The sequence below is a fragment of the Neovison vison genome, chromosome 11 (assembly GCF_020171115.1).
Source record: "Neovison vison isolate M4711 chromosome 11, ASM_NN_V1, whole genome shotgun sequence".
Lineage (NCBI taxonomy): Eukaryota > Metazoa > Chordata > Mammalia > Carnivora > Mustelidae > Neogale > Neogale vison.
Genome location: NC_058101.1, coordinates 147,839,619 through 147,862,343, shown reverse-complemented (window position 1 = coordinate 147,862,343; position 22,725 = coordinate 147,839,619). Strand labels below are relative to the sequence as shown.

General features: G+C 34.7%; 1 protein-coding gene across 1 annotated transcript in view; it reads left to right on the top strand.

The window, feature by feature from the left end:
- Positions 1–21,074, top strand: part of ABCE1 (ATP binding cassette subfamily E member 1) — a 32,122-nt gene extending 11,048 nt beyond the window's left edge. The window contains exons 5-18 of the mRNA XM_044224940.1: positions 916–1,033; positions 1,637–1,774; positions 1,915–1,984; positions 2,236–2,332; positions 3,202–3,291; positions 9,224–9,345; positions 12,123–12,344; positions 13,528–13,587; positions 13,689–13,747; positions 15,212–15,322; positions 15,398–15,540; positions 15,665–15,787; positions 17,211–17,322; positions 19,366–21,074. Coding sequence (XP_044080875.1) covers positions 916–1,033; positions 1,637–1,774; positions 1,915–1,984; positions 2,236–2,332; positions 3,202–3,291; positions 9,224–9,345; positions 12,123–12,344; positions 13,528–13,587; positions 13,689–13,747; positions 15,212–15,322; positions 15,398–15,540; positions 15,665–15,787; positions 17,211–17,322; positions 19,366–19,413 — 1,513 coding nt within the window. The 3' untranslated portion in view covers positions 19,414–21,074. The remainder of the gene's footprint in view (positions 1–915; positions 1,034–1,636; positions 1,775–1,914; positions 1,985–2,235; positions 2,333–3,201; positions 3,292–9,223; positions 9,346–12,122; positions 12,345–13,527; positions 13,588–13,688; positions 13,748–15,211; positions 15,323–15,397; positions 15,541–15,664; positions 15,788–17,210; positions 17,323–19,365) is intronic.
- The last annotated feature ends 1,651 nt before the right edge of the window (positions 21,075–22,725 follow it).

Sequence of the window (22,725 nt, the reverse complement as noted above, 5' to 3'; positions counted from 1 at the left end):
GGTATTAACCGTCCACTAAAGAGAAATGCAAAACTATAACTCATACAGAATCAAACTATGTCAGTGGTTCATTCTGGCTAACATTAGAATTACCTGGGATTTTTTTTTTTTTTTTTAAACTAATACTTTGGTTTCAGCCCAGTTGAATTACAATTACATCATATCTCCAGTTACAGAATCTAGACCTCAGTAAGTTGTAAAAGCTCCGAGGGGATTCAGATATACAAGTGAGGTTGAGAATCACTATTATTAATAATACCCTTATCCCCAAAATAACTTTTAAGAGAACTTGTTCTCTATTTATCCATTAATCTCACATACAGAGGATATTACTCTGAACTTGGACATATATTGTTAAATCACAGGAGTTCTTTGAGGTTTTTAATCTGCTAAACACTGATATTTTGAATCTGGGAGTCTAGATTTACTAATAAAAAGGTATTTCTCAACCTGCCAGCTTTAAAGAGCCTACTGCAACAGGGAGAATGAAGTGGAATATTTCTGGTTGATGTGGCACTTTTCTCCTTGTAAGTAAATGGCAGGCCAAAAAAAAAAAAAAAAAGATGACAATGTGAGGTTGCACCTGCTATGTAATTTTGTACCAAAGCATTTGGTTATACCTTAAAACTCAGCCTTATATGTAAAGGAGAATTACTTTAGAGTGGACTTGAATGAAAACTGAAAAATAAAATTTGGAATAATATTGGTCATGGATGTATTTCTAACAATTAACAGTTTAAGTTAATCTTGGCTGTTTTTTTTTTTTCTAATAGCCAATAATATCTGGCATATATCTCTTAGCTTATTAATGGATGTGTGTGGAGTGCATGTGCATTAAAATACATGATCCTAATATGTATCTTTTTCTACCTAAGTCCCAAGTTGTTTTATTATTTTCTTACATATTTACAACAGGTTGCCTATCCCTCGTCCAGGAGAAGTTTTGGGATTAGTTGGAACTAATGGAATTGGAAAGTCAACTGCTTTAAAAATTTTAGCAGGAAAGCAAAAGCCAAACCTTGGAAAGTATGATGTATGTATACCACCTTATGAAAATGAGTACGTAGGTCAGTTTTATGAGACTTTGAAGGAGAGTATATATTTTTTTTAAATGTTATTTTCAACATTATTAATTAATGCTGAGAAACTATATATGGATAAAATATGTATATGGATGAAACTTCTTTTTAATTAAGATCTGTTAATGCTACTTAACTGACAAAACTGAGTTTCCTTAAACTGTTAGCCATCTAAACTTAAGATGCCTGAGGATTCTCTTTGAATATAGAGTTGATCCTTGAACAATGCGGGTGTTACATGTGTTGACCCCCACACATAGATTCGAAAGTCTGTATTTAACTTTTGACTTCCCAAAAACTTATTAAGAGCCTGCTGTCAACCAGAAGCCTTAGCAAGAACAATCAATTACTTATTTCACATATGTATTATTATTGTATTCTTAGGGTAAAGTCTGCTAGAGAAAAGATGTTATTGAGTAAATAAGGAAGAGAAGAAACATTTACAGTACTTTACTGTAATTATCAAAAAAATTCACACATATTGTTCAGAAGTCAACTGTAAAGTCATCCTTTTTGCATTATTGTGTATTACTAAATTCAGATAATTATATTTCTAGGATCCCCCTGATTGGCAAGAAATTTTGACTTACTTCCGTGGATCTGAATTGCAAAATTACTTTACCAAGATTCTAGAAGATGACTTAAAAGCCATTATCAAACCTCAGTATGTAGACCAGATACCCAAGGCTGCAAAGGTCAGTTACTCTTAGAGGAATTTATGTATTATGCATATTTGTAGACATATCAAAAATGTCTCAGACTAAACTTGTTTTACTTGGTAACTCATTTGAATATTGAAGAAAAATAGTTAACTATTTCTGGTATATTGTGACAGGGGACAGTGGGGTCTATTTTGGACCGAAAGGATGAAACAAAGACACAAGCAATTGTATGTCAGCAGCTTGGTAAGTGTTTATTTTGTGCATATGTTTTAATAGGCCCTGAACTTAACTCATAAAGACAGATATCTTTTATATGGATTGCTGAAATTAATGGGAAAATTTTTTAGTAATTTTCATATTTACATTCTGTGTTAACGCAGTTTTCAACTGAGACATCATTCACACCCAGAATGATGTACAGTATACGTTTTGCCAAGAAGAGGTAAAATAAAACTTCAACATTGAACACAATGCCTCCTCTATGTTCTTTGTAGATTTAACCCATCTAAAAGAACGAAATGTTGAAGACCTTTCAGGAGGAGAGTTGCAGAGATTTGCGTGTGCTGTCGTTTGCATACAGAAAGCTGATATGTAGGTTGCTTTATACCTTTTGTATATCTTAATCCTTATTTTAGAGTTTTTATTTGTGATATTGCTAATAAAACAGTGCTTTTGAGAGAAATTAACAGAATAGTATCTCAGGTTCTCCTTTTGAGGTAGGATATTGTAGCAGTTATGCATCAGTTGCCCGCCCATTCCTGTTATTCCCACAAGGGGACAATAACTCATTTATTTAAGATAAGTACTTTACAACTTATGGATTGCAGCACTTTTTAAATATAACTAGTTGCTTATTATTTAAACTCTATACATGAAAGGATTTTTTTTTTTTTTTTAATAATCTCAAGTAGAATATGAGGTCTTCTGGTTACCCTAAAAGAGTGGAATGCCATGTGAGAGAAAAAAAGGAAGAAGTTTCCTTCCTACTTTCCGGTGCGCCTCTTCTCCGAGATATTTTTTGCTCCCATCTTTTTCCACATTTCTGCTCTGGCATCCAATGCAGAGTCCGTCTTTTCCCCAGAGTATTCTATAATTCTCTTTGGTGCCCTGCTTTTCAAAAACTCTTACTTTTTTTAACGCATCTGACTTCAGCTCATCAAGAGAAACCCGTCTGAATTACTTCAGACTATATCAGAGTATTTTTCATGAAGAGATAATAATTTGTAAGTTATCCTAAGTGCTCTCCTCAGCTTGTTATGCAGCCCTGCCTTCATAATTTTTTTTCATCTTTTTACTTCTGAACAGAGTACAGAAGTTCTTACCCTTATGCAGTGGACTCCTCATTAGTGTAAGAGGGGATTGTTGTTAAATGAGAAACCATATTACAGGGATTTAAAATAGATGTAAGAGAGAATTAAATTTGTCTTGCAAATTACTATATTTGCTTTTCTTTTTCATAGTTTCATGTTTGATGAACCTTCTAGTTACCTAGATGTCAAGCAGCGTTTAAAGGCTGCTATCACTATACGATCACTAATAAATCCAGATAGGTAAGTACAGATTTGATATATGTCTGTATTATTTTAATTAGGGAGTTATACAGTTTTCTGAAGACCATCAGTGAGATCATCAGTGTCATATACATTTGTATGTTTTCTCTTTCAGTTATTTAGAGCTACCACTTGAAATTACCTTCTTCTATCTAGAACAGAAGGTCTTAATGCTAGATTTATTTACTACTATGCCTGTCTCCAGGTAGCCTAGGGATACACTGAAATGGTATGAAAGTTCTGGTGTCCATGTATGTATTTCTACGAGGCAAATCATTAGCTTTTACCAGATCCTCAAATGGATTAAGTCACTCAAACACATAAAATTTAGAACATTATAAGGATCACCAGAGTAACTCTGGTTGTTTAGGGTCTTACTGAACTCCAAAGAGTTCTTAACCTGTTAAATAATCACAACACCTTTGGCTTATGGGGTATTTCTGTAAACTGCAGAATTTCTGCAGAGAGAAATGCATTCTCTCCTTTGAGCCTCATAGTAGTCTTGTGTGTTAGACTCTTAGGTGGTATTTCCATTTTGTAAATGAAGAAGTTTAATGTCAGAAATGGTAGTTATCTGTTGTAGGTTTACAGATTTTACAGCATGGCAAAGCTGTTGACAAAACCCACAGATCTTTTTCTGTGTAGAAAAAGAATGGATGCCTCTTTCTATCAGTGACTGATGTAACACACAGCCAATATAAGAATGCAGGAGAAATCCCTAGGGGTCAAAACCAAAGAGAGAATGAAGTTAAAGAGAAGAGACCAAGATACAGGTTTCTTGAGGGATGTTGCCTATCTGTAATAACATTAATAACCTCTGTTGTAATTAATGTAATTAGCAACCACTCAAGAATAGGAAACAAAGCCTTGTATATTAGATTGTCACATATAAAATGCCAGGACTTTCGAAGAACTGCTTTATCAGGGTGCCTGGGTGGCTCAGTGGGTTAAAGCCTCTGCCTTTGGCTCAGGTCATGATCCCAGGGTCCTGGGATCGAGCCACACATTGGGCTCTCTGCTCAGCAGGAAGCCTGCTTTGTCTGTCAAATAAATAAATAAAATCTTAAAAAAAAAAAAAAAAAACTGCTTTGTCAGCAAAACACAAGCACATGAAGATGTCAGGGAAGCGTATCTCACTCACTGAGCTCATTGAGAGTGGAGGGGTGTCTCCCCTTCAAATATATTCATTGACCAGCAGTTCAGTTCCATGGATATGAAATTTAAATTTATATAATCAGGGGAGTTTAAACTCTTCATAATAAGAAAGTAACATACAAAGAGCATCCTAGAATCTTTACTCTTGTGGATACCTAGCAGAAGCAAGTAAAAAACCACATTATAGGGATGTGCCCTCAATCCTAGTCATCCAGGGTTCCTACAAGAAAAGACTCGTGATCCTAATAATAGGAAACCATCTGAAAATTAATCGGTAGACAAAACAGACAATAGGATTAGACCTTCAGGAATGTCTCAGGTGATATTCTCAAAGAAACTATAAAACAGTATTTAAAATATAAAAGGATATAAAATCATAAAAATATGGTATCACAAAAAAGCAATAGGTAAATGTTCAAAAAACTCAAACAGATTTAAAATTTGGAAGTACAACTGTGATATTAAAAACTCACTGGACAGGGTTACCTGGGTGGCTCAGTCATTAAGCAGCTGCCTTCAGCTCAGGTCATGATCCCAGGGTCATAGGATCAAGCCCCACATTGGGCTCCCTGCTTGGCAGGAAGCCTGCTTCTCCCTCTGCCCTCCCCCTGCTTATGTTCTGCTCTCCCTGTGTGTCTCTCTCTCAAATAAATAAATAAAATATTTTAAAAAAAGACAACTCATTGGACAACTCAGGTTAGGAACAGCAGAAAAGATCATTAGAAACCGAAAAGTTGATCTGTGCAAGTTACCAGAATGCAGCAGATTGAGAATGGGATTGAACTCTGATGTAGTTCAGAAGGGAGGTTTAGAGAATGGAATGAGAAGACTGTTTACATATATTTTAATAGAAGTCTGAAAAATAAAGCCATAGCAAGGTCATGGCTGAAGGTACAAATGATCCCCATACATACTTTGAAATGAAACTTAAAATTTATCAGTGATAAAGAGAGTGTTAGTTGTGCCAAATAGTAGCTGTAATTTTCACTTTATATTTAGGCCTGGACATTATGATAGATTCTTTGAGGAACATAAGAATATAACATGTAAGTCCTAGTATTCAAAGACTTAACAGTTGATAAAGAAAAGAATATACAGGGGCACCTGGGTGGCTCAGTGGGTTAAAGCCTCTGCCTTCAGCTCAGGTCATGATCCCAGGGTCCTTGGATCAAGCCCCACATCGGGCTCTCTGCTCAGTGGGGAGCCTGCTTCCCTTCCTCTCTCTCTCTGCCTACCTGTGATCTCTGTCAGATAAATAAATAAAATCTTAAAAAAAGAAAGAAAGAAAGAATATACAGGCAGTCAAATCAGTGATTCTCAACCCTAGCCCCTTTTTATAAAATACTTTTATATCCCTTTATAATGAAAATCTTGGATAATACCTGTTTTCATACATAATTTTCTTTTAAATAGCACATAACATCCTAACCATAATAAATAGAACTGAAAGGAAAGTGATTTACATCCAGGTGACATATCTCTTAATATGTAAATGTTCAGGGGGCAGCCAGGTGGCTCAGTCGGTTAAGTGTCTGACTCTTGGTTTCGGCTCAGGTCATGATCTCAGGGTCATGGGACTTCATCAGGCTCCGTGCTTAGCAGAGTCTGTTTGGGATTCTCCCCCTCTGCCCCTATCACTCCTCATACGTGTTCTGTCTCTCAAATAAATTAATAAATAAAATCTTAAAAAAATATGTGTTAAGGCATTTTCAATGCTGTATTTTTAGAGGGCACTAGCCATAATTGTAATAGGCTAACATGTCAAAACAAATTAGATTGACTAAGTGAAGAGAAAGATTAAGTTAAACATTTTCTTTCACAACTGTCTTGGATGTTATTTATAGATAAAGGGTTAAAATAATCTCTTCGTGATAGATTCATGAAAAAAAAATGACAAGTATATGCATCCTGAAATTCTTTGACATGTCAAGGCAAAGTCTTAATGCTGTAAAAAGATTACAGAGATCATATCCTTAAAACAAGAAATAGAGCACGGATTAGAGAAAGGACACTAATACACAGGATTTTTTAGCATTTGACCTCCGAGAACATCTTTGGTAAAATTAAAAACCAACAGGTGACCCAAAATTAATTGTAGGAATTTCACAGCTTAGATTCTCTATGCTGCAGATTTGTTTTCTTTCCAAACCCTCAGAAAATGAGTGGCTCACTTAAATCTTTTTTACATTTTGGACCTCTCTGTAAGTTCCACTTAAAGGTAGCGATATCAGAAGCTTTGACCTAGTTTTTTTCTTTTCAATGCAAATTAAAAGCCTCTATACGATACTATGCCACCTTAAACTGAGTTGTGAAATTTTAATGGTAAAAAGTAGACAGTTATTCCAAATAACAGAACATTGCCAACAAAGATACCAAACTAGGGTGAGTATTGGCTCACTTGCGTGATTTGCCCTTTTCTTTGATGCTGCTTCTTACCAATGTGGTAGGAACAATTTCTTTCCTTTTTTTTTTTTTTTTTTTTTTTAAGATTTTTACTTACTCATTTATTTGACAGAGAGAAAGAGAGTACAAGCAGGGAGAGTGGGAAAGGAAGTAGACTCTCCGCTGAGCTGGGAGTCAGCTCCCAGGCTCAGTCCCAGGACCCTGGGATCATGACATGAGCTGAAGGCTAACGCTTAACCAACTGAGCCACCCAGCGCCCCGACCACATTTCCTTTTAATATTTTCTTTTCATAATTAAATTTGTCCTTTTTTTTTTCATTGTTTTTACCACCTGATACCTAGATTGCCATGATAGCTTCCTTTAAAAAGTCTGTGGTTCTTTCTTCTTGCCATATTAATCTAAAATGATGTTTTTTTTCTTACTCTCTTTTTCTACACCTGTGCTGCATCTTCTAGCCATATGTTGCCATTTTAATTTTAATTGAAATTAAAAATTCATTCCCTCAGTCGAACAACACTAGAACATTTTCATAAGCATAGGAAGTTCTACTGGACAATTCTATTTAAGAACTGAACATTTGGGATGCCTGGGTGTTTCAGTTGGTTAAGCTGCTGCCTTCGGCTCAGGTCATGATCCCAGGGTACTGGGATCGAGTCCCACATCGGGCTCCTTACCCAGCAGGAAGCCTGCTTCTCTCCTCCTCTGCCTGCCACTCTGCCTTGTGCACTCTCGTGCTCTTTCTCTCTCGCTCTCTCTCCCTCTCTTTCTCTGACAAATAAGTAAATAAAATCTTAAAAAAAAAAAAAAACTGAACATTTTCCCCCATTGCCAATTTAGCATAAATCCAAATTCTTCATTTCGTCATTCAGTAACTTTATTAAACATCACTTTGGTACATATCACAAGACTAAAAATCATAGAGGTACTAAAATGTACTATGTAGTCTCACTTCATAAAATTTAGGAACAAGTTGTAGAAATACTCAAAAATAGTAAAATCCAAATAACATTTCAGAGTGAGAAAGGTTCAAGAGTTGCGGAAAGCTCATTTGCATATTAGGAGGTTATACAGTAGGTAGAATTGTGATGGACCTTACAGGGTTGAGTAAGATTTCAGCAGGTGAAGATATAAACAGAAGACTATTTACGAGAAGAAACAGTCCTTAGACACATAGAAATGGAAAAGTAGATTATTCAGGAAACAAAGATCCATTTTTTTAGTGTGCCTAATACTAAGAAGTAGTACCTGAAGTTTTGGAAACTCTTGAAAGAAAGTCTTAGGATGTTAATTTGTTTTATTTGCAACTGAGAGCCATATCTGGGAACCTGAAAAAAATGAGGTTTGTTAAAAGTCTGTAGCAATATTGAAAGAAATTTGAGAGCCTGAGCAAGGGTTTAGGCAGAAAAAGAAAGGAACAAAATGAATACATAATACATGAGACATTGTTGAGAAAGAGTTGACAGACTTGAGAATTTAAACAGTTTATCATTGGAAATAAAATTAGTGCTTTTTTTTTAAAACAGGAGTAATGACTCAATTAATACAAATGTGGAAAATTTTAACTTGTGTCAGAGACAAGTTGGAATTTGAGATGTCTATAGGACATTGCTTTTTTTAACATTTTGAACTAACTGAAATAGGAATAAAATGCTGCATAAAAGTGTCATGACTTTTATTTGCCTGATAGTTTGTACACTAGCAGTACTGTTCCCTGCCACTTCAAAAGTCACATCCTAGAAAAAAGTGTCACATCCTATCCCATCCCACTTACATAGTACTGCAGTATACACCTTTTCCTTTCCGACCTTCACTGGACTTTAGAGAACATACTTGGATGTATACTTTTTTTGGTAATGTTTTGTGTCTGTCCCTTGTTTTCCCCAACTAATTTGAAAATTCTCCAGTTAAGCTTTCTGTCATCCTGTTCTCTGCATCTCCTAATGCAGCTAGCATATGGGACAGGACAACTAGAAGGGCTTAATCTGTAAGATGAATAGCATAGTCATGAGTTTAAGCTACATCAGATTTAAGTCTATTGTAATTGTTTCGGCTTGGTAAAGTTTATTTAAAAATGTGTTCTTTATTGGCAAAACACATTTATTTCATATATCCATAAATTGTTTCCTATTATTTTTTTTCCCCTTCCTTTTACTTTAGGAAAATAATTTGAAACAGAAGACTGATAATGAGTCTTATTTTAAAGAAAATGTTTTAAGGCTTTGCTTAATATGGTCTCTGCATTTAATTTTTTTTTAACATATCTGTTTTCCTGACATTTATACTGTTCTAAGAATTTAAATGTAATTAAATATAATTTTAATTTGATTATATGTTATGTTACACTTAAAAATAAAAATCTATATTGATTTGCAGATATATCATTGTGGTGGAGCATGATCTAAGTGTATTAGACTATCTCTCTGACTTCATCTGCTGTTTATATGGCGTACCAAGTGCTTATGGTGTTGTCACTATGCCTTTTAGTGTAAGAGAAGGTAACTTGAAAAATTATTTCCACAATGCTGTATTCTTTAACTCTAATGCTTAGAAAATGTATTATTGTTGATATTAAGTAGTTATATGTTACTCTAATATTTATCTCAAACTCCAGTCTTAATGGAATTTAATCGCTCAACAGAATGTATATATATGAGGTTGTAGCCATTAGTTGTTATTCACAACATTTCATTTTGGAGAATTTTCTGTCGGGGTAGAAATGTTTTCTCAGTTTCACTCTTTGCAGTCTTAAAAGTTATTATATTTTGGCTTCTACAGCTTTATTGTGGTATTTGTCATCTTTATCTTCAAAAGCCTGATACCAGTAGTGAAACTCTTAAAATTTATTTAGTGCTCATCTTGTTTTCATGTTTCAAATTTATCTGTAATCTGTATCTTAAGTTTGTAAAAGGCCTAATAAGGTAGTTTAGTAAATATTCTTAAGATAGTAAAAAAGCTTCGTAAGTATAGTTTTATTTATTCTTTCTACTTTCAGGAACGAGGGACTGTCTGGCCTCTCTTTTCCATATCTCTTCTCTACCTAAGCAAGTTAGGCAAAAGTAAAAACTAACCTACTACTCAGTATCTCCTGAAACAAATGTCAGTGCATTCTCTACCTAGTATGCCTTTTTCCTTTTAGTTTCTTTGCCATTTCCTTCCACTGATTTCTTCTTCCTCTTTTACTTTATATTTCATCTTTCTTAGGTGTGCCTTCAGCTGTCAGTCTAGAATAATTAGGAACACCCAAATGGACTACCTATGTCATACTTTGAAAAAATACTGTATTTTACAAGAAGAATTACTCATGTAGTCTTTAGGTTGAGCAGGCTCTTTTTTTTTTTAAAGTGATCTCTTCAAAGAGATAACTTTTGAGATACCTAAGAAACTTTGGTAAAAAGGAATTTATATTACATCATGCACTTTGCATAAAAAGGTAGTGGTAGCTTTTTAGTTTATAAAAAGTACATAAAGTTTTTAGATTAAGATAAGATGAAGGAATTGCTGTCACTTATCTTTTGGGGCATTTGATATAAATATATGCATATGTTAAGGAAAAAGTTGTGAGATTGCCCAGTTTTCTTTCCAGTAGTCTGTCTTAAGAGTTGATATTAAAAAGTTATTAATTTTTTATTCTCCTCAATTTAGCAAGTACTTATTGAGTACCGACTCTATACCATGGAGTAGGTCCAGAATTGTGTTGATAATGACATAGGCAGGTGGCATTCACTCTTCACAATTCTAGTTATAAATGCCATGTCTAAAAGCTATACCATTTTAAGAAATGGTTCCTGGTGAAGTTCACCATCTGTTAAAACAATCCAAGTAAATTAGAACTTATTTTCTGCTTTCTGTGAATACTGAAATTGATGCCATATATATGTGTGTAAAAGCTTTCTCTGAACTGTATAACTGTAAAGGCAGTTATAGCTTGAACTGTCTGAAATTGAGAAGACAGACATTGCAGTGGAAATGGAAAGGCTGGTTTGTTAATGTTTTTTGCACAGTCACACTTTTCTGAGCCTCTGTTCCCTTATCTGATAAATTAAGTATCTGGATTAAGTGGCCACTAAGGTTTCCTTCAAATTTATATTCCTATTTAATTTTTGGTTTTAATTTTTTTATCCTCACATTTATAATCTTTAGTTTTAAGAAAAAAAAAAAAACACGCTGACTTTTGGCAAGATCTTTCATTCGTTCTTTCAGCAAATACTGGAATACCTGTGTTCTAGGCTGAGGCTGTAGACCCCCCCTGATATGGCTCTCAATTCTAGAGGATATGAGTAACCGCCTTAGGCTTTCTTTCAAGATCATCCAGGCTTGAGCTACTATCTTTCTCTTATTATCTTAAATATAGGAAAGAGTGAAAACAGATCTTTTCATTTTCCCAAATAACCCACTTTTTCATTTCTGTGTCTGCCATTGTGGATCTTAACAGTTTGGAGGGATCCTCATGTATAGTATGTTTTCTTTCTTTTACTAAAAGATGTTTAAATAATAGTGTTGGAATACCTGGGTGGCTCAGTGGGTTGAGCTTCTGCCTTTGGCTCAGGTCATGATCTCAGGGCCCTGGGATTAGCAGGGAGCCTGCTCCCCCCTCTCTCTCTCTGCCTGCCTCTCTGCCTACTTGTGATCTCTTTGTCAAATAAATAAATAAAAGCTTTAGGGGAAAAAAAGTGTTTATTTTTGTATAGTGAGGCCAAAAAAAAGGTTAAATGAAGTCTGTTCGTTAAATGAAGCCTGTAAATATATTACAAACCTGCAAAATTAATTTTGAAAAAATGCAGTATATATTATAACTTCTCTTTGTGGTATCTAGAGCTCATGTGAAAATGCATACTCATAACTTTATTTAAAGAATTATTCCCCAAATTATATCATTTTATGTCTGAAAATATTCCATTTTTAACTTTTTTTTTTTCAGAGAAATTAGAAGTTTTGATTTAAAAATACAGCAGAAATGCCACCATATTCTTTTGCATAAAACCTAATGGAAAAAAAAAACCTTACATAAGTCACATCATAATGACGAGATATGCTTTGTGTATATAGACAAATATATATGCATAGGTTATTTCAACTTGCATTAGATACATAAAACACCATGGTATCACTGCATGTTACCACAAATCCACAAAATTTTGAAATCTGTGCTTAGATTGCTCCCAAGAGAACCTAGGGTTTTGCTTTTATATGATAATTTCTTGCTGTGGAGAAAAACTACTCTTTAGTTGATCTTTACTAATCTTTACTAATCTGTTGTCAATGACTCCAACAGGCATAAACATTTTTTTGGATGGCTACGTTCCGACAGAAAACTTGAGATTCAGAGATGCATCACTTGTTTTTAAAGTGGCTGAGACAGCAAATGAAGAAGAAGTTAAAAAGATGTGTATGTATAAATATCCTGGAATGAAGAAAAAGATGGGAGAGTTTGAGCTAGCAATTGTAGCCGGAGAGTTTACAGATTCTGAAATCATGGTGATGTTGGGGGAAAATGGTAAGTTTTTCTTACTCCCTTTATTTGAAAGTCTGTTCTGTGGGGAGCCTGGGGGGGTTCAGTGGGCTAAGCCTCTGCCTTTGGCTTGGGTCGTGATCTCAAGGTCCTGGAATTGAGCCCTGCATCAGGCTCTCTGCTCAGCAGGGAGCCTGCTTCCCTCTCTCTGTCTGCCTGCTTATGATCTCTGTCAAATAAATAAAATCTTTAAAAGAAGAAAAAAAAGGAAAGAAAGTCTATTCTGTTTATCCAGTAACTTAGTTTTAGCTACTTCATAAAAAACTGACTCAGTTGTAGGTCTGGGATCTAGGCTCAACCCATACATTTTTCAGTGTAGTTCACATTTTGTGATGTTGTACGATTTAATATTGTCATTCAATCAAGTTTATATTTTATGTATTTTGTTTCATAACCTGTGGTGAAAATAAGATTTTTTTTTTACCAAGCTAGTTTTTCTCTGTATAAATTGATAGGACAAAATAGATAATCCAAAAACAATCTAGTTTTTTCTTGACATTTCTCCATTTGAGCTCTCATTTTAAATTCAGGCTCATCTTTGGAAATAGTTTTATGACCTAAATTCTCAGTATTACATTGCTGTCATAAATAGAGCTGTGAGTTGAATTTGAGTACAGAAAGTCTCGTATTGCTTTCAAGACTCAAAGGAGTTTTAAAAAAAAAAAAAAAAAACACAAGATTTTAATTGTATACTTAGAGCTTGTAAATCTCTAGAAATTCCCTGGGAGGATTTTGCAATGTATCAGTCATTAACTGATGGAGGAAATTTGAACTGGCTTGCATTTGACTAAGTATTTCATATAACAGACTTAAAAGGATGACTCAATCATAACAATACTATACCCCTTAACAATAAATTGTTGGTATTTTAGTTAAATAATTATTTCAAAAACTAACCCAAGACTTCTATTTCATAGATCTACCATTTATTAAAATGGTTATTAATAAGATTTATTAGTCTATTATATTCCTCCCATTTAGTTTTGGTTGATACATTCAAAGTGAATCGTGAAAGTTTTGAGTATTTTTCTGTATAACCTTCAGAATTTGGTAATGTCATTATATATCTTTAAAACTAATTTCTTATTAAAACCCAAGAGTGTACATAGTGATTTATTATAAATGTGAACCATTTTTCAAGTCTGTTTGTTGTATGTTGTGTTGGCAGGTACTGGTAAAACAACATTTATCAGAATGCTTGCTGGAAGACTTAAGCCTGATGAAGGAGGTACTGTTGTATATTGTTGACTGTTTTTACTCTGTCACACATCGGAAACTCTGAAGATATGGGTAATTCTCAGTGTCTTCTTTATTTGCATTATTTTACAGGAGAAGTGCCGGTTCTAAATGTCAGTTATAAGCCACAGAAAATCAGTCCCAAATCAACTGTGAGTAACAGTTCTGTTATTTGGTTATTAAAGGAAAGTTTATACACACACACACACACACTTAGAGTTTTAATCTTTCACTGTATCAAAATTTTTTAGGTTATTTTCTGTATAGTTTTACCAAAAGTGGCTAAAGAGTAGCATCAAGATGTCAGTCCTTGATCCCAGTGTTAGGAAATGCTTCTAAAATCTGTTTGACATCTTTTTCCAAAATAAAAACCTACTAATGTGGGGGCATCTGGCTGGCTCAGTCAGTGGAACATGTTAGTCTTTATCTTGAGGCCGTAAGTTCAAGCCTCTTGTTGAGTGTAGAACTTACTTAAAAAACAAACAAACAAACAAAAAACCTGACATTTAATGTGTGTTTTATGCTGCATATAACATGAGCAAAAAACTAAAAGGCCACCTACAAGATAGGAGAATACTCTTGCAAATTATTGAATAGTAAGGTACTTATATCCAGAATATATAAAGAACTGTTACAACTCAGTTTAAAAATGGACCAAGGATTTGAATAGTCATTTTTTTCAAAGAAAATGTACAAATGTCCAAATAAGCATGTAAAGATGCTCAGCACCATCAGTTATTAGGAAAGTGCAAATAAAACTACAGTGAGATACTACAACCCACAGGATGACTTAAAAAGACAGTAACAAGTATTGGTAAAAGTATGGATAAACCGAAACCTCATGCATTGCTGATGGGAATGCAAGATGTTATGGTATAAGAGCCACTTTTAAAAAACTTGACAGTTCCTCATTTGATTAGCATAGAGTTACATATGAACCAGCATTTCCACTCCTAATTACGCATACCCAGGAGAAATGAAGACCTTTCTCAACACAAAAATTTGCAAGTCCCGGCCATGCAGAGACGCTAATCACGCAATGCATTATTCATAATAGTCAGAAAGTGGAAAACCATCTCAATATCTATTAACTGATGAATGGGTAAACAGTGTGGTATATCCATGAAATTGGAACTATGGTACTTGTACTCAGTACCACTTTGTCAGGCCTATTTGAGATAGCTTACAATAAAAATTTATTTTTGATACTTTGTATAAGCTTAGCTTTTAAGTTCTCAGACTCAGCCCTCTTCTAAAACAACAAGCACAGGACATCTTAAGATTCATCCCCATCATGTTAGGCATTTTGTGTTATCTTTCTGATTGCCAGAGGGTACTTGATACCCATGCTGACCTTGAGAATCCTATTCTCAAATGATAATCTTTCTTGAAACAGTCATCATTTTCTATTTCAGATTTTAAGATGCTTTTTTAACTTATTGGACATGATGGGTTTTTAACATAAAAATTTCAGAACATGCTATAGATGATGAATAAGCATAAAAATATATCTGTGGGTGGCAAATTGATATTTTTTTTGGCTCTGGAGGTTAAATTGATAATTAGAGGAGTTCTGTACTGAAATAAAATTTCAATACTTTTCTCACTAAAAACAGGGAAGTGTTCGACAGTTGCTACATGAGAAGATAAGAGATGCTTACACTCATCCACAATTCGTGACCGATGTGATGAAGCCTCTGCAGATTGAAAACATCATCGATCAAGAAGTACATACTCTGATTTTTATTGTATTTTAAACTTGTATGTCTCTACATAGTTTGCTAAACTTCTTCTCCAAATAGGTGCAGACGTTATCTGGTGGTGAACTGCAGCGAGTGGCATTGGCACTTTGTCTGGGCAAGCCTGCTGATGTCTATTTAATTGATGAACCATCTGCGTATTTGGATTCTGAGCAAAGATTGATGGCAGCTCGAGTTGTCAAACGGTAATGTCCTGCCAGTAAGAATATTAGTTTTAATGATGTGCACTGGCATACAACAGTGCTTACTACAGCATTTGAATAGTTGGTAACAGAAAACTGGAAACATTTTCAAATTCATGTATTTTAGTTTCATACTCCATGCTAAGAAGACAGCCTTTGTTGTAGAACATGACTTCATTATGGCAACCTATCTAGCAGATCGAGTCATCGTTTTTGATGGCATTCCATCTAAGAACACAGTCGCAAACAGGTAAAATGATTTTCTGAGACATTCAACCCTATTTGTAAGCTCTTAAAATTAAAAAGTTATTACTCAAATTTTTCCTTTAAGCTTATAAACACTTACCGTACCATTTTAATTTTTAAAGAGGTAGCCAGTAATTCTAGGAATGATTGTGACTTGCGTGATTATTCATGTTGAATATATACTGGTTGGGACTGGAAAAACTAGTGTTCAGACCTTAGAACTCCTGACCCAGGGAGATAAGCATGCAGAGCTCTGGGCTGCTCATTTTTTCCTGCAAGTTAACTTCTGTCTACTTCATTATTTGGATTTTCAAAACAGATTAGGATTTTGATTCCCTGAAAACCATTGATGCGCTATACGGCAGATAAAGAAAACAAGATGCTCATAGGTTATTTGGTTTGCCCAACTTACGCTGCTAGTGGTAATGCTCACAGTGGATCCCAAATATCTGGTACTGATCTACAACAGAGACAAAAGTGAATGATTTTACCATTTCCCCTTTTTTCTTTTTCTTTATTGGCTTAAATGAGAGCATTTGTCATATAGAGAAGTCTAACATTCAAATCAGTGTAATGAGAATTTTTTTATACTTTTTGATACTACAACCTTGTTAGTTTGAAACATATGGAATTACTGATATGCCACCATCTTTTTCCTATGAAAGTACCAATTTCATGTGATTGCAACATGTTTCTGATATTAAAGAGGGAGGAGTGGAGTTGCTATTTGAGTAATTCATCCAAAAAATTAAAGAACTTAACTTCCCCAAATTCCTTTGTTTTCATTTTAAAGTTTTTAACCAATTGAGAATTAACATATTTCTTTGAGAGGGAAATTTCATAGACTATAGAAAGCTTATTGAATTCAAACAACAATCCTTTATATTTACAAAAATGTTTAAAATGTTCCACAAGTATGATGCAGTTTAGTATGATTTAAGAATTAGTTTGGGTAAAAAAGATGAATAAAGCATAGATATTGAAAAAGGAGTTACAAAGTATAATCCTTTGTGCTGTACATATTCCCTCCAGTGCTCAATTTCTGATGTTCATATTACCTTTTCTGTTAGATTCTCTACTCTCCTGAAAATGTCAGATTGGAAATTCTGTAATCTCCTAATTAATCTTTTAATTTGTTTTTCTACAGTAGTTTTTTCTAAAGTAGTATTTCTTAAATGTTTCTTTTTCCAGATCAGAAACATAGTTTAAACTGGGTTTGTTTTACACAAAAATATAGCCAAATAAACTAAACAGTCCAAGCAAAGACCCTTCTGAGCATAGAATTTATAATATGCTATGATTATACTATTACCTAGAGAACTTATGATTGGGGAACTATGAGGGAACCATGCTGCTCTTCATCCCAAAATGTAGTGAAATTTGTGGGATTAATTTTAATCACAATTGATGTCTTATTTTTCCTCTAGTCCTCAAACCCTTTTGGCTGGCATGAATAAATTTTTGTCTCAGCTTGAAATTACATTCAGAAGAGATCCAAACAACTATAGGCCAAGAATAAACAAACTCAATTCAATTAAGGTAGGTAGGAAAACTCAAATCATGGATAATTTCTTACAATAAATGATCGGAAGGAATGTTTCATATTGGAAAGCTGTTTCATTAGTATATGTGCTGCCGAAGCGAGCACGGAAAGCTGTTTCATTAAAAAAAAAATTGTCACTTCGTTAATTCTAAGATTCATATTTTTCACCTGAATATCTGATGGCATCCTTCATTCTGGTAGGCAATAATGATGCAGTTGCTTTTGCTACACAAACTCAGACCTGTTGATGTTATCTCGGAGCTCTACCCCCACTGCTGTACTGCCTGTGTTGAGTTTAATTGCTATTTTAAATATCTTCAGAAAGATCACACTAACTCACTGTCAAAACAAGGAAGTTTTTACGGAAAACCATGACCACTTTCTCTCATCTGTTTTTCTTCTGTTGCACACAGAGCAGCCAACACCTGATTAAAATATTTTACAAATCCAGATACACTCCTTCAATGAGCATAAACTTCTACACAATGGAAAAACATTTTGTCAGTTTAATTGGCAGTATTTTCCTTTCTTTGTGATATATAAAGTTATTAATTATGCCCCCTACAATTAATTGAGTGTATGCAACCGTTTTTTAAGAAAGCAGTAATTTCTTGGCCACTCAGAAAAAAAAAGTGAATTAACTGTAAAAAAAAATTGCTGTATTTTTGTCTCCTGTGGTGCCTACTTAAAATGCTTATGTTTCATGTCCCTCTAGCTCTTGTCCTTAATACTAGCATTTACTAGATTTTATTATTTTCATATTTGTACTCTAGCTTTGCTAGTAAACTATAACCTTAGAAAGCAGAGACCAGGTCAATCAGTATACATCATGTATTCTTTTTTTTTTTTAATTTTATTTATTTACTTGACAGACAGAGATCATAAGTAGGTAGAGAGGCCGGCAGAGAGAGGGGAGGAAGCAGGCTCCCTGCTGAGCAGAGAGCCTGATTCGGGGCTCCATCCCAGGACACTGAGATCATGATCTGAGCCAAAGGCAAAGGCTTTAACCCGAAGAGCCACCCAGGTGCCCCACATCATGTATTCTTAAGAGGTTGACACAGTGTATTGATGTCTTTAGACTTTGCTGTGTATTTTGTTTAAAAATTATTTTACTGTCTGGTCAGGATAATGAAGTTACAAGTTCTGACTTGAAAAGTTTTGTTTTAAAAATCGTATTAAGTAGAAAAGAGGAACTAAATTCTACAACACTTTTGCACAGCTTAATTTTCCTAAGAATTCCTTCCAAAGTGTTAAAATGTTATATTTGTCTTTTTCTTGTGTAGAAACCATGGTTCTGGCCCCAGATATACCTAGTCATCATTCCTCTGTGCCCACTCATCTTAGTCGTCATACCTTGATCCTAAATAGGAAACTCTAGGCAGATGGGTGGATGGATCATTACTGGCCAGTCTATGAACAGTACTGGGAATAAATACTTTTTATATGCACTTTGTGTAATAGTTCTCAGACTGACAGTGTTAACCTTCTGGACTAGAGGCTTGTTAAAGTCAAAATGATGAGGGGCACCTGGGTGGCTCAGTGGGTTAAAAGCCTCTGCCTTCGGGTCAGTTCATGATCCCGGGTCCTGGGATCGAGCCCCGAGTCGGGCTCTCTGCTCAGTGGGGAGCCTGCTTCCTTCTCTCTCTGCCTGCCTCTCTGCCTATTTGTGATCTCTGTCAAATAAATAAAATCTTTAAAAAATAAGTAAATAAAATCAAAATGATGAAAATGGAATTTAATACTTCAGCTGAAAATAGTATTTTCTATAGCAAAATTTTACATACGTAAGTAAGGCATTTTATATAAAGGGGCTTTGCTTGAGGTGGACTAAGGGAAGTTTTCTGGTGGTAGGGATAAGTAACAGAGGTCCTGATCTTGTCTTTGATTTAGTGGATCCAGGAATATCCAGATGCAGACAGTGAGTGCAGAGGTGGTTGTAGAGGTGCTGTTGTAAACACTACTAACCAATACTGTGGGTGAACGTCTACCCTCAGCATACAGGAGAATGGTGTTGATTTTGTTGTTTCTCTATTTTTTAGGATGTAGAACAAAAGAAGAGTGGAAACTACTTTTTCTTGGATGACTAGACTTAATCAGAATATTGAAAAGCCGAATCAGAATATTGAAAAGCCATTTCTTAAAGGAAACATTGGGATTTTTGTCATATAAAACTTTAATCAGGTTTTATGCCCCACATACTCTGGAGCTTGAAGTATAATTTACTTAATGTAACATCAAAAGCCAGTTGTGTTGTAAATTACAGTCTGAACACAGAAAATACATTTTTCTGTTCTAGATAAGGCCCTTTTTAACATTCTAAAATGACGACATTTCAAGCTACACAAATTACCTCCAAGTTTTCATGATGTATGGGAAGATTTTCAGTAGGTGTTATCAAATTCATGTACCAAATGCTGACCAGTGTTACCCCCTTTTAAAAATCTTGAAAAAGCTTTCTGTACTTAGTGTTTGCCAAATATTCCTCTATAATGAAACTGCCCTTATTTTAAAAGCCGGTCGAAGATTCCACTAAAGAAATTTGATAAATAAACATCAGGATTATATTTGTTATTTGTTTTCAGTCTTTGCACTAGGTTTTCAGGGTGTTGAGACTTTAAAAGGAAGAGGATCTACTATAAAACACCACTGTTTGGAAAATGGCCATGTTCCCAACTTAAGCATTGTTTACAATGTTTTTGGTGCTTTTGAATCTCTTTTGAATATCAAAAGTCATTTCAACACCCTTCCCCCCCATCCACCAGAAAAAAACGCTAACTTTACTATGAATTACTCAGTTTTAGTATTCCATAAAATTCTATATTCTATAATTCTCAAAGTAACATTCTTTACACAATTGTACAATCACTGATCAAGATTTAGGAAAAGGATTTTAAAGAGTATTTGCTTCCTTTCAAAGTATAGGCTCAAAATCTTTAGAGTTGATGCCCTAAGCATCTATGTAATTTTAAACAGATTTCTAATGGGCAGCCAAGGAGAGTAAGCCACTTTCCTACAGGCAACATTAATGCAAACAAGTCCCCAGATAGCAATGTAAAGTACCTCTTGGTACCAAATATACTCACCTCCATGTTTGAATGTAGAGGACATGATCTAAACCTATTTGATTGGGGGTGGGGGGCAATTTTGGATACTATATGTAGCAAGAGCTCTAAAAACTTACCCATATCTTTTGAGTTCCTGAGTTTGAACAGTGGGTTGTAGTGTGACACCACTTTCAGTTACACTTCTAATGCACTGAACTGGAACTAACTTATACTACAAGTGAGGAAAAGAGTTTACTAAGTAAATTAATGGGGCAAGCAAAATAGAATTGGAAATTACTGAAGACTTTAGAGCTCCTTGAAACAACTGTTAATATGCAGACGGTGAACAGAAAATATGGTTTAACTGGTCCCCATTTGGCCTTTTAAAAAAAATAATTTTAGGAGTAAGTAATCCATAAATACATGTTTGTGTGAAAAACTCAAACCTACTGAAATACATGTAATAAAAAGTTAACGATCTCTCCTCACATTACCCTCCCAAAAGGTTACCAGTGTTTGCATTTAATAATATATATCCTTTTATGGTTTTTTTCTGTGCACTTACCTAAGTGTGAATATGTAAAGGGTTTGTTTTGTACATAAGTGGGATTATACTAAAATAAGTAGTGCCTATTTTTAAAGATAGGTTAAATTTCTGAATGATTATTTCAAGTATATTGAATAAAATAAGACACAAGTTTTTACTTACTGATTCCGTATTCTGTCCTAGAGAATACACTTGTGATAAGAACACAGCTCTACTTAATTGCTGATGACAGAGTATGTATTAGTTGTGATATTGTTCATGTAAATGAAAATTTTTAAAATATGGATTTAAATTTTTAAATAGCAATAAGAATTTACAGTTGTGCTAACATAAAAAAGTTTTTCTATAAAAATCAGTAATACCATCTCAAATACACCAACAGTGCAGATGTTAGCTATTACATTTAGAAAGAATGCTCAGTATGTCCTAATTGGTAAGTATCTCTAAATAGTCCAACACATCATTTATATGAAAATATACAAAATATTAAAATACCAAAAGGATACTCAAGACAATAAGCCTTTGGGGAATAACAGCTTTGTTGAAGAACAGGTGAGAAATTGAGATATACACATAGAACCATTACCTTTTGAATTTTGGATGCTATATGTATCAGCTGTTAGAGATCATTTATGTTTTTACATCTTTAATAAAGAGATAATCTGTACTATGTTCAACCAGTGTATGGCAATATTAACATAATTTTAGACTCTAGCATCTTGAAGCCCAGTCTCAAATCTCTTGCTTATAACTGCTATTTTGGCATCTGGCATGTAGTTTGCCTTCTGTGTGTAAAGAATGAAACTATTTGCTAGAGAGAAAGTAGGAAGACTGGATAAACTACTCAGTTGGTTCTATGGTTTCTTTGGTATCCATTAACATTTAGATACATTTATGTCAAGCTCTGAACCCAGTGTCTGGCATATGATGCACACCTAGGGGTTCAGAAGAGAAACTTATGGATTGGAGAGCCATAAAGGGCTAAGTGAAGGAGTAGGTAGCTCTCAGGAAAAATAGCACCTATAACAACAAATGATAAATTTGCAATGTAAAGGCAGAATAAATGAAAGGTCAGAGGCAGAAATCAGCATGGGCATGGAGATTAATAGAAAAGGATGAATACAGTGTAAATTTTCTGTGCCTTCAAGATAGAAATTTGAGGTTTTTACATACTCATGGTAGGGATCAGAGAAAGCAAAACCCACACTTACTGGAGCAGGTAGAATTATCAAGATAGCAGTTATACAGGAGCTTATAATTTTTATTCTGTTGTCTTAGTGTTTTAAGATTTGACAGCAGAAGCAGAGGGGGTGGCGGGCAGAGAGAGGGCCCTATGTAGGGCTCTATCCCAGGACTCGGATCATGAGCTAAAGACAGATGTTTAACTGACTGAGCCACCCACGCACCCCTGTTTTAGTATTTTGAACTACCACTTAACCTGTAATTGTTTATAACTTGGTCTGTGAATTGATGTCTAGTGAGGTTCTATCTCTGAAAGTTCTGAGGTTTGGTGTTTTCTTTCCCACCCAGTGTCCTACTCACCAGCACCTCCCTCCTTGCAGTTTGACTAGGTCGCATGTGCCCAGCCCCAGATGGAGAATCATAAATGGGCTAAGCTAGTCATGACAGTCAGTATTTTCCTAATCTCTCTTGCAGCTAGGCATGGCCATGTTGACCCAGATCTAGCTAGTAAATTCAAAGTAAGCAACTAAGGTTGCTAGTCTTCGCATTAAAACTGCTTAATTGCCAACTGCCCTTCCCTCCAGACTTACATGAGAGGGAAGTGCATCTGTTTATTTAGGCTACCG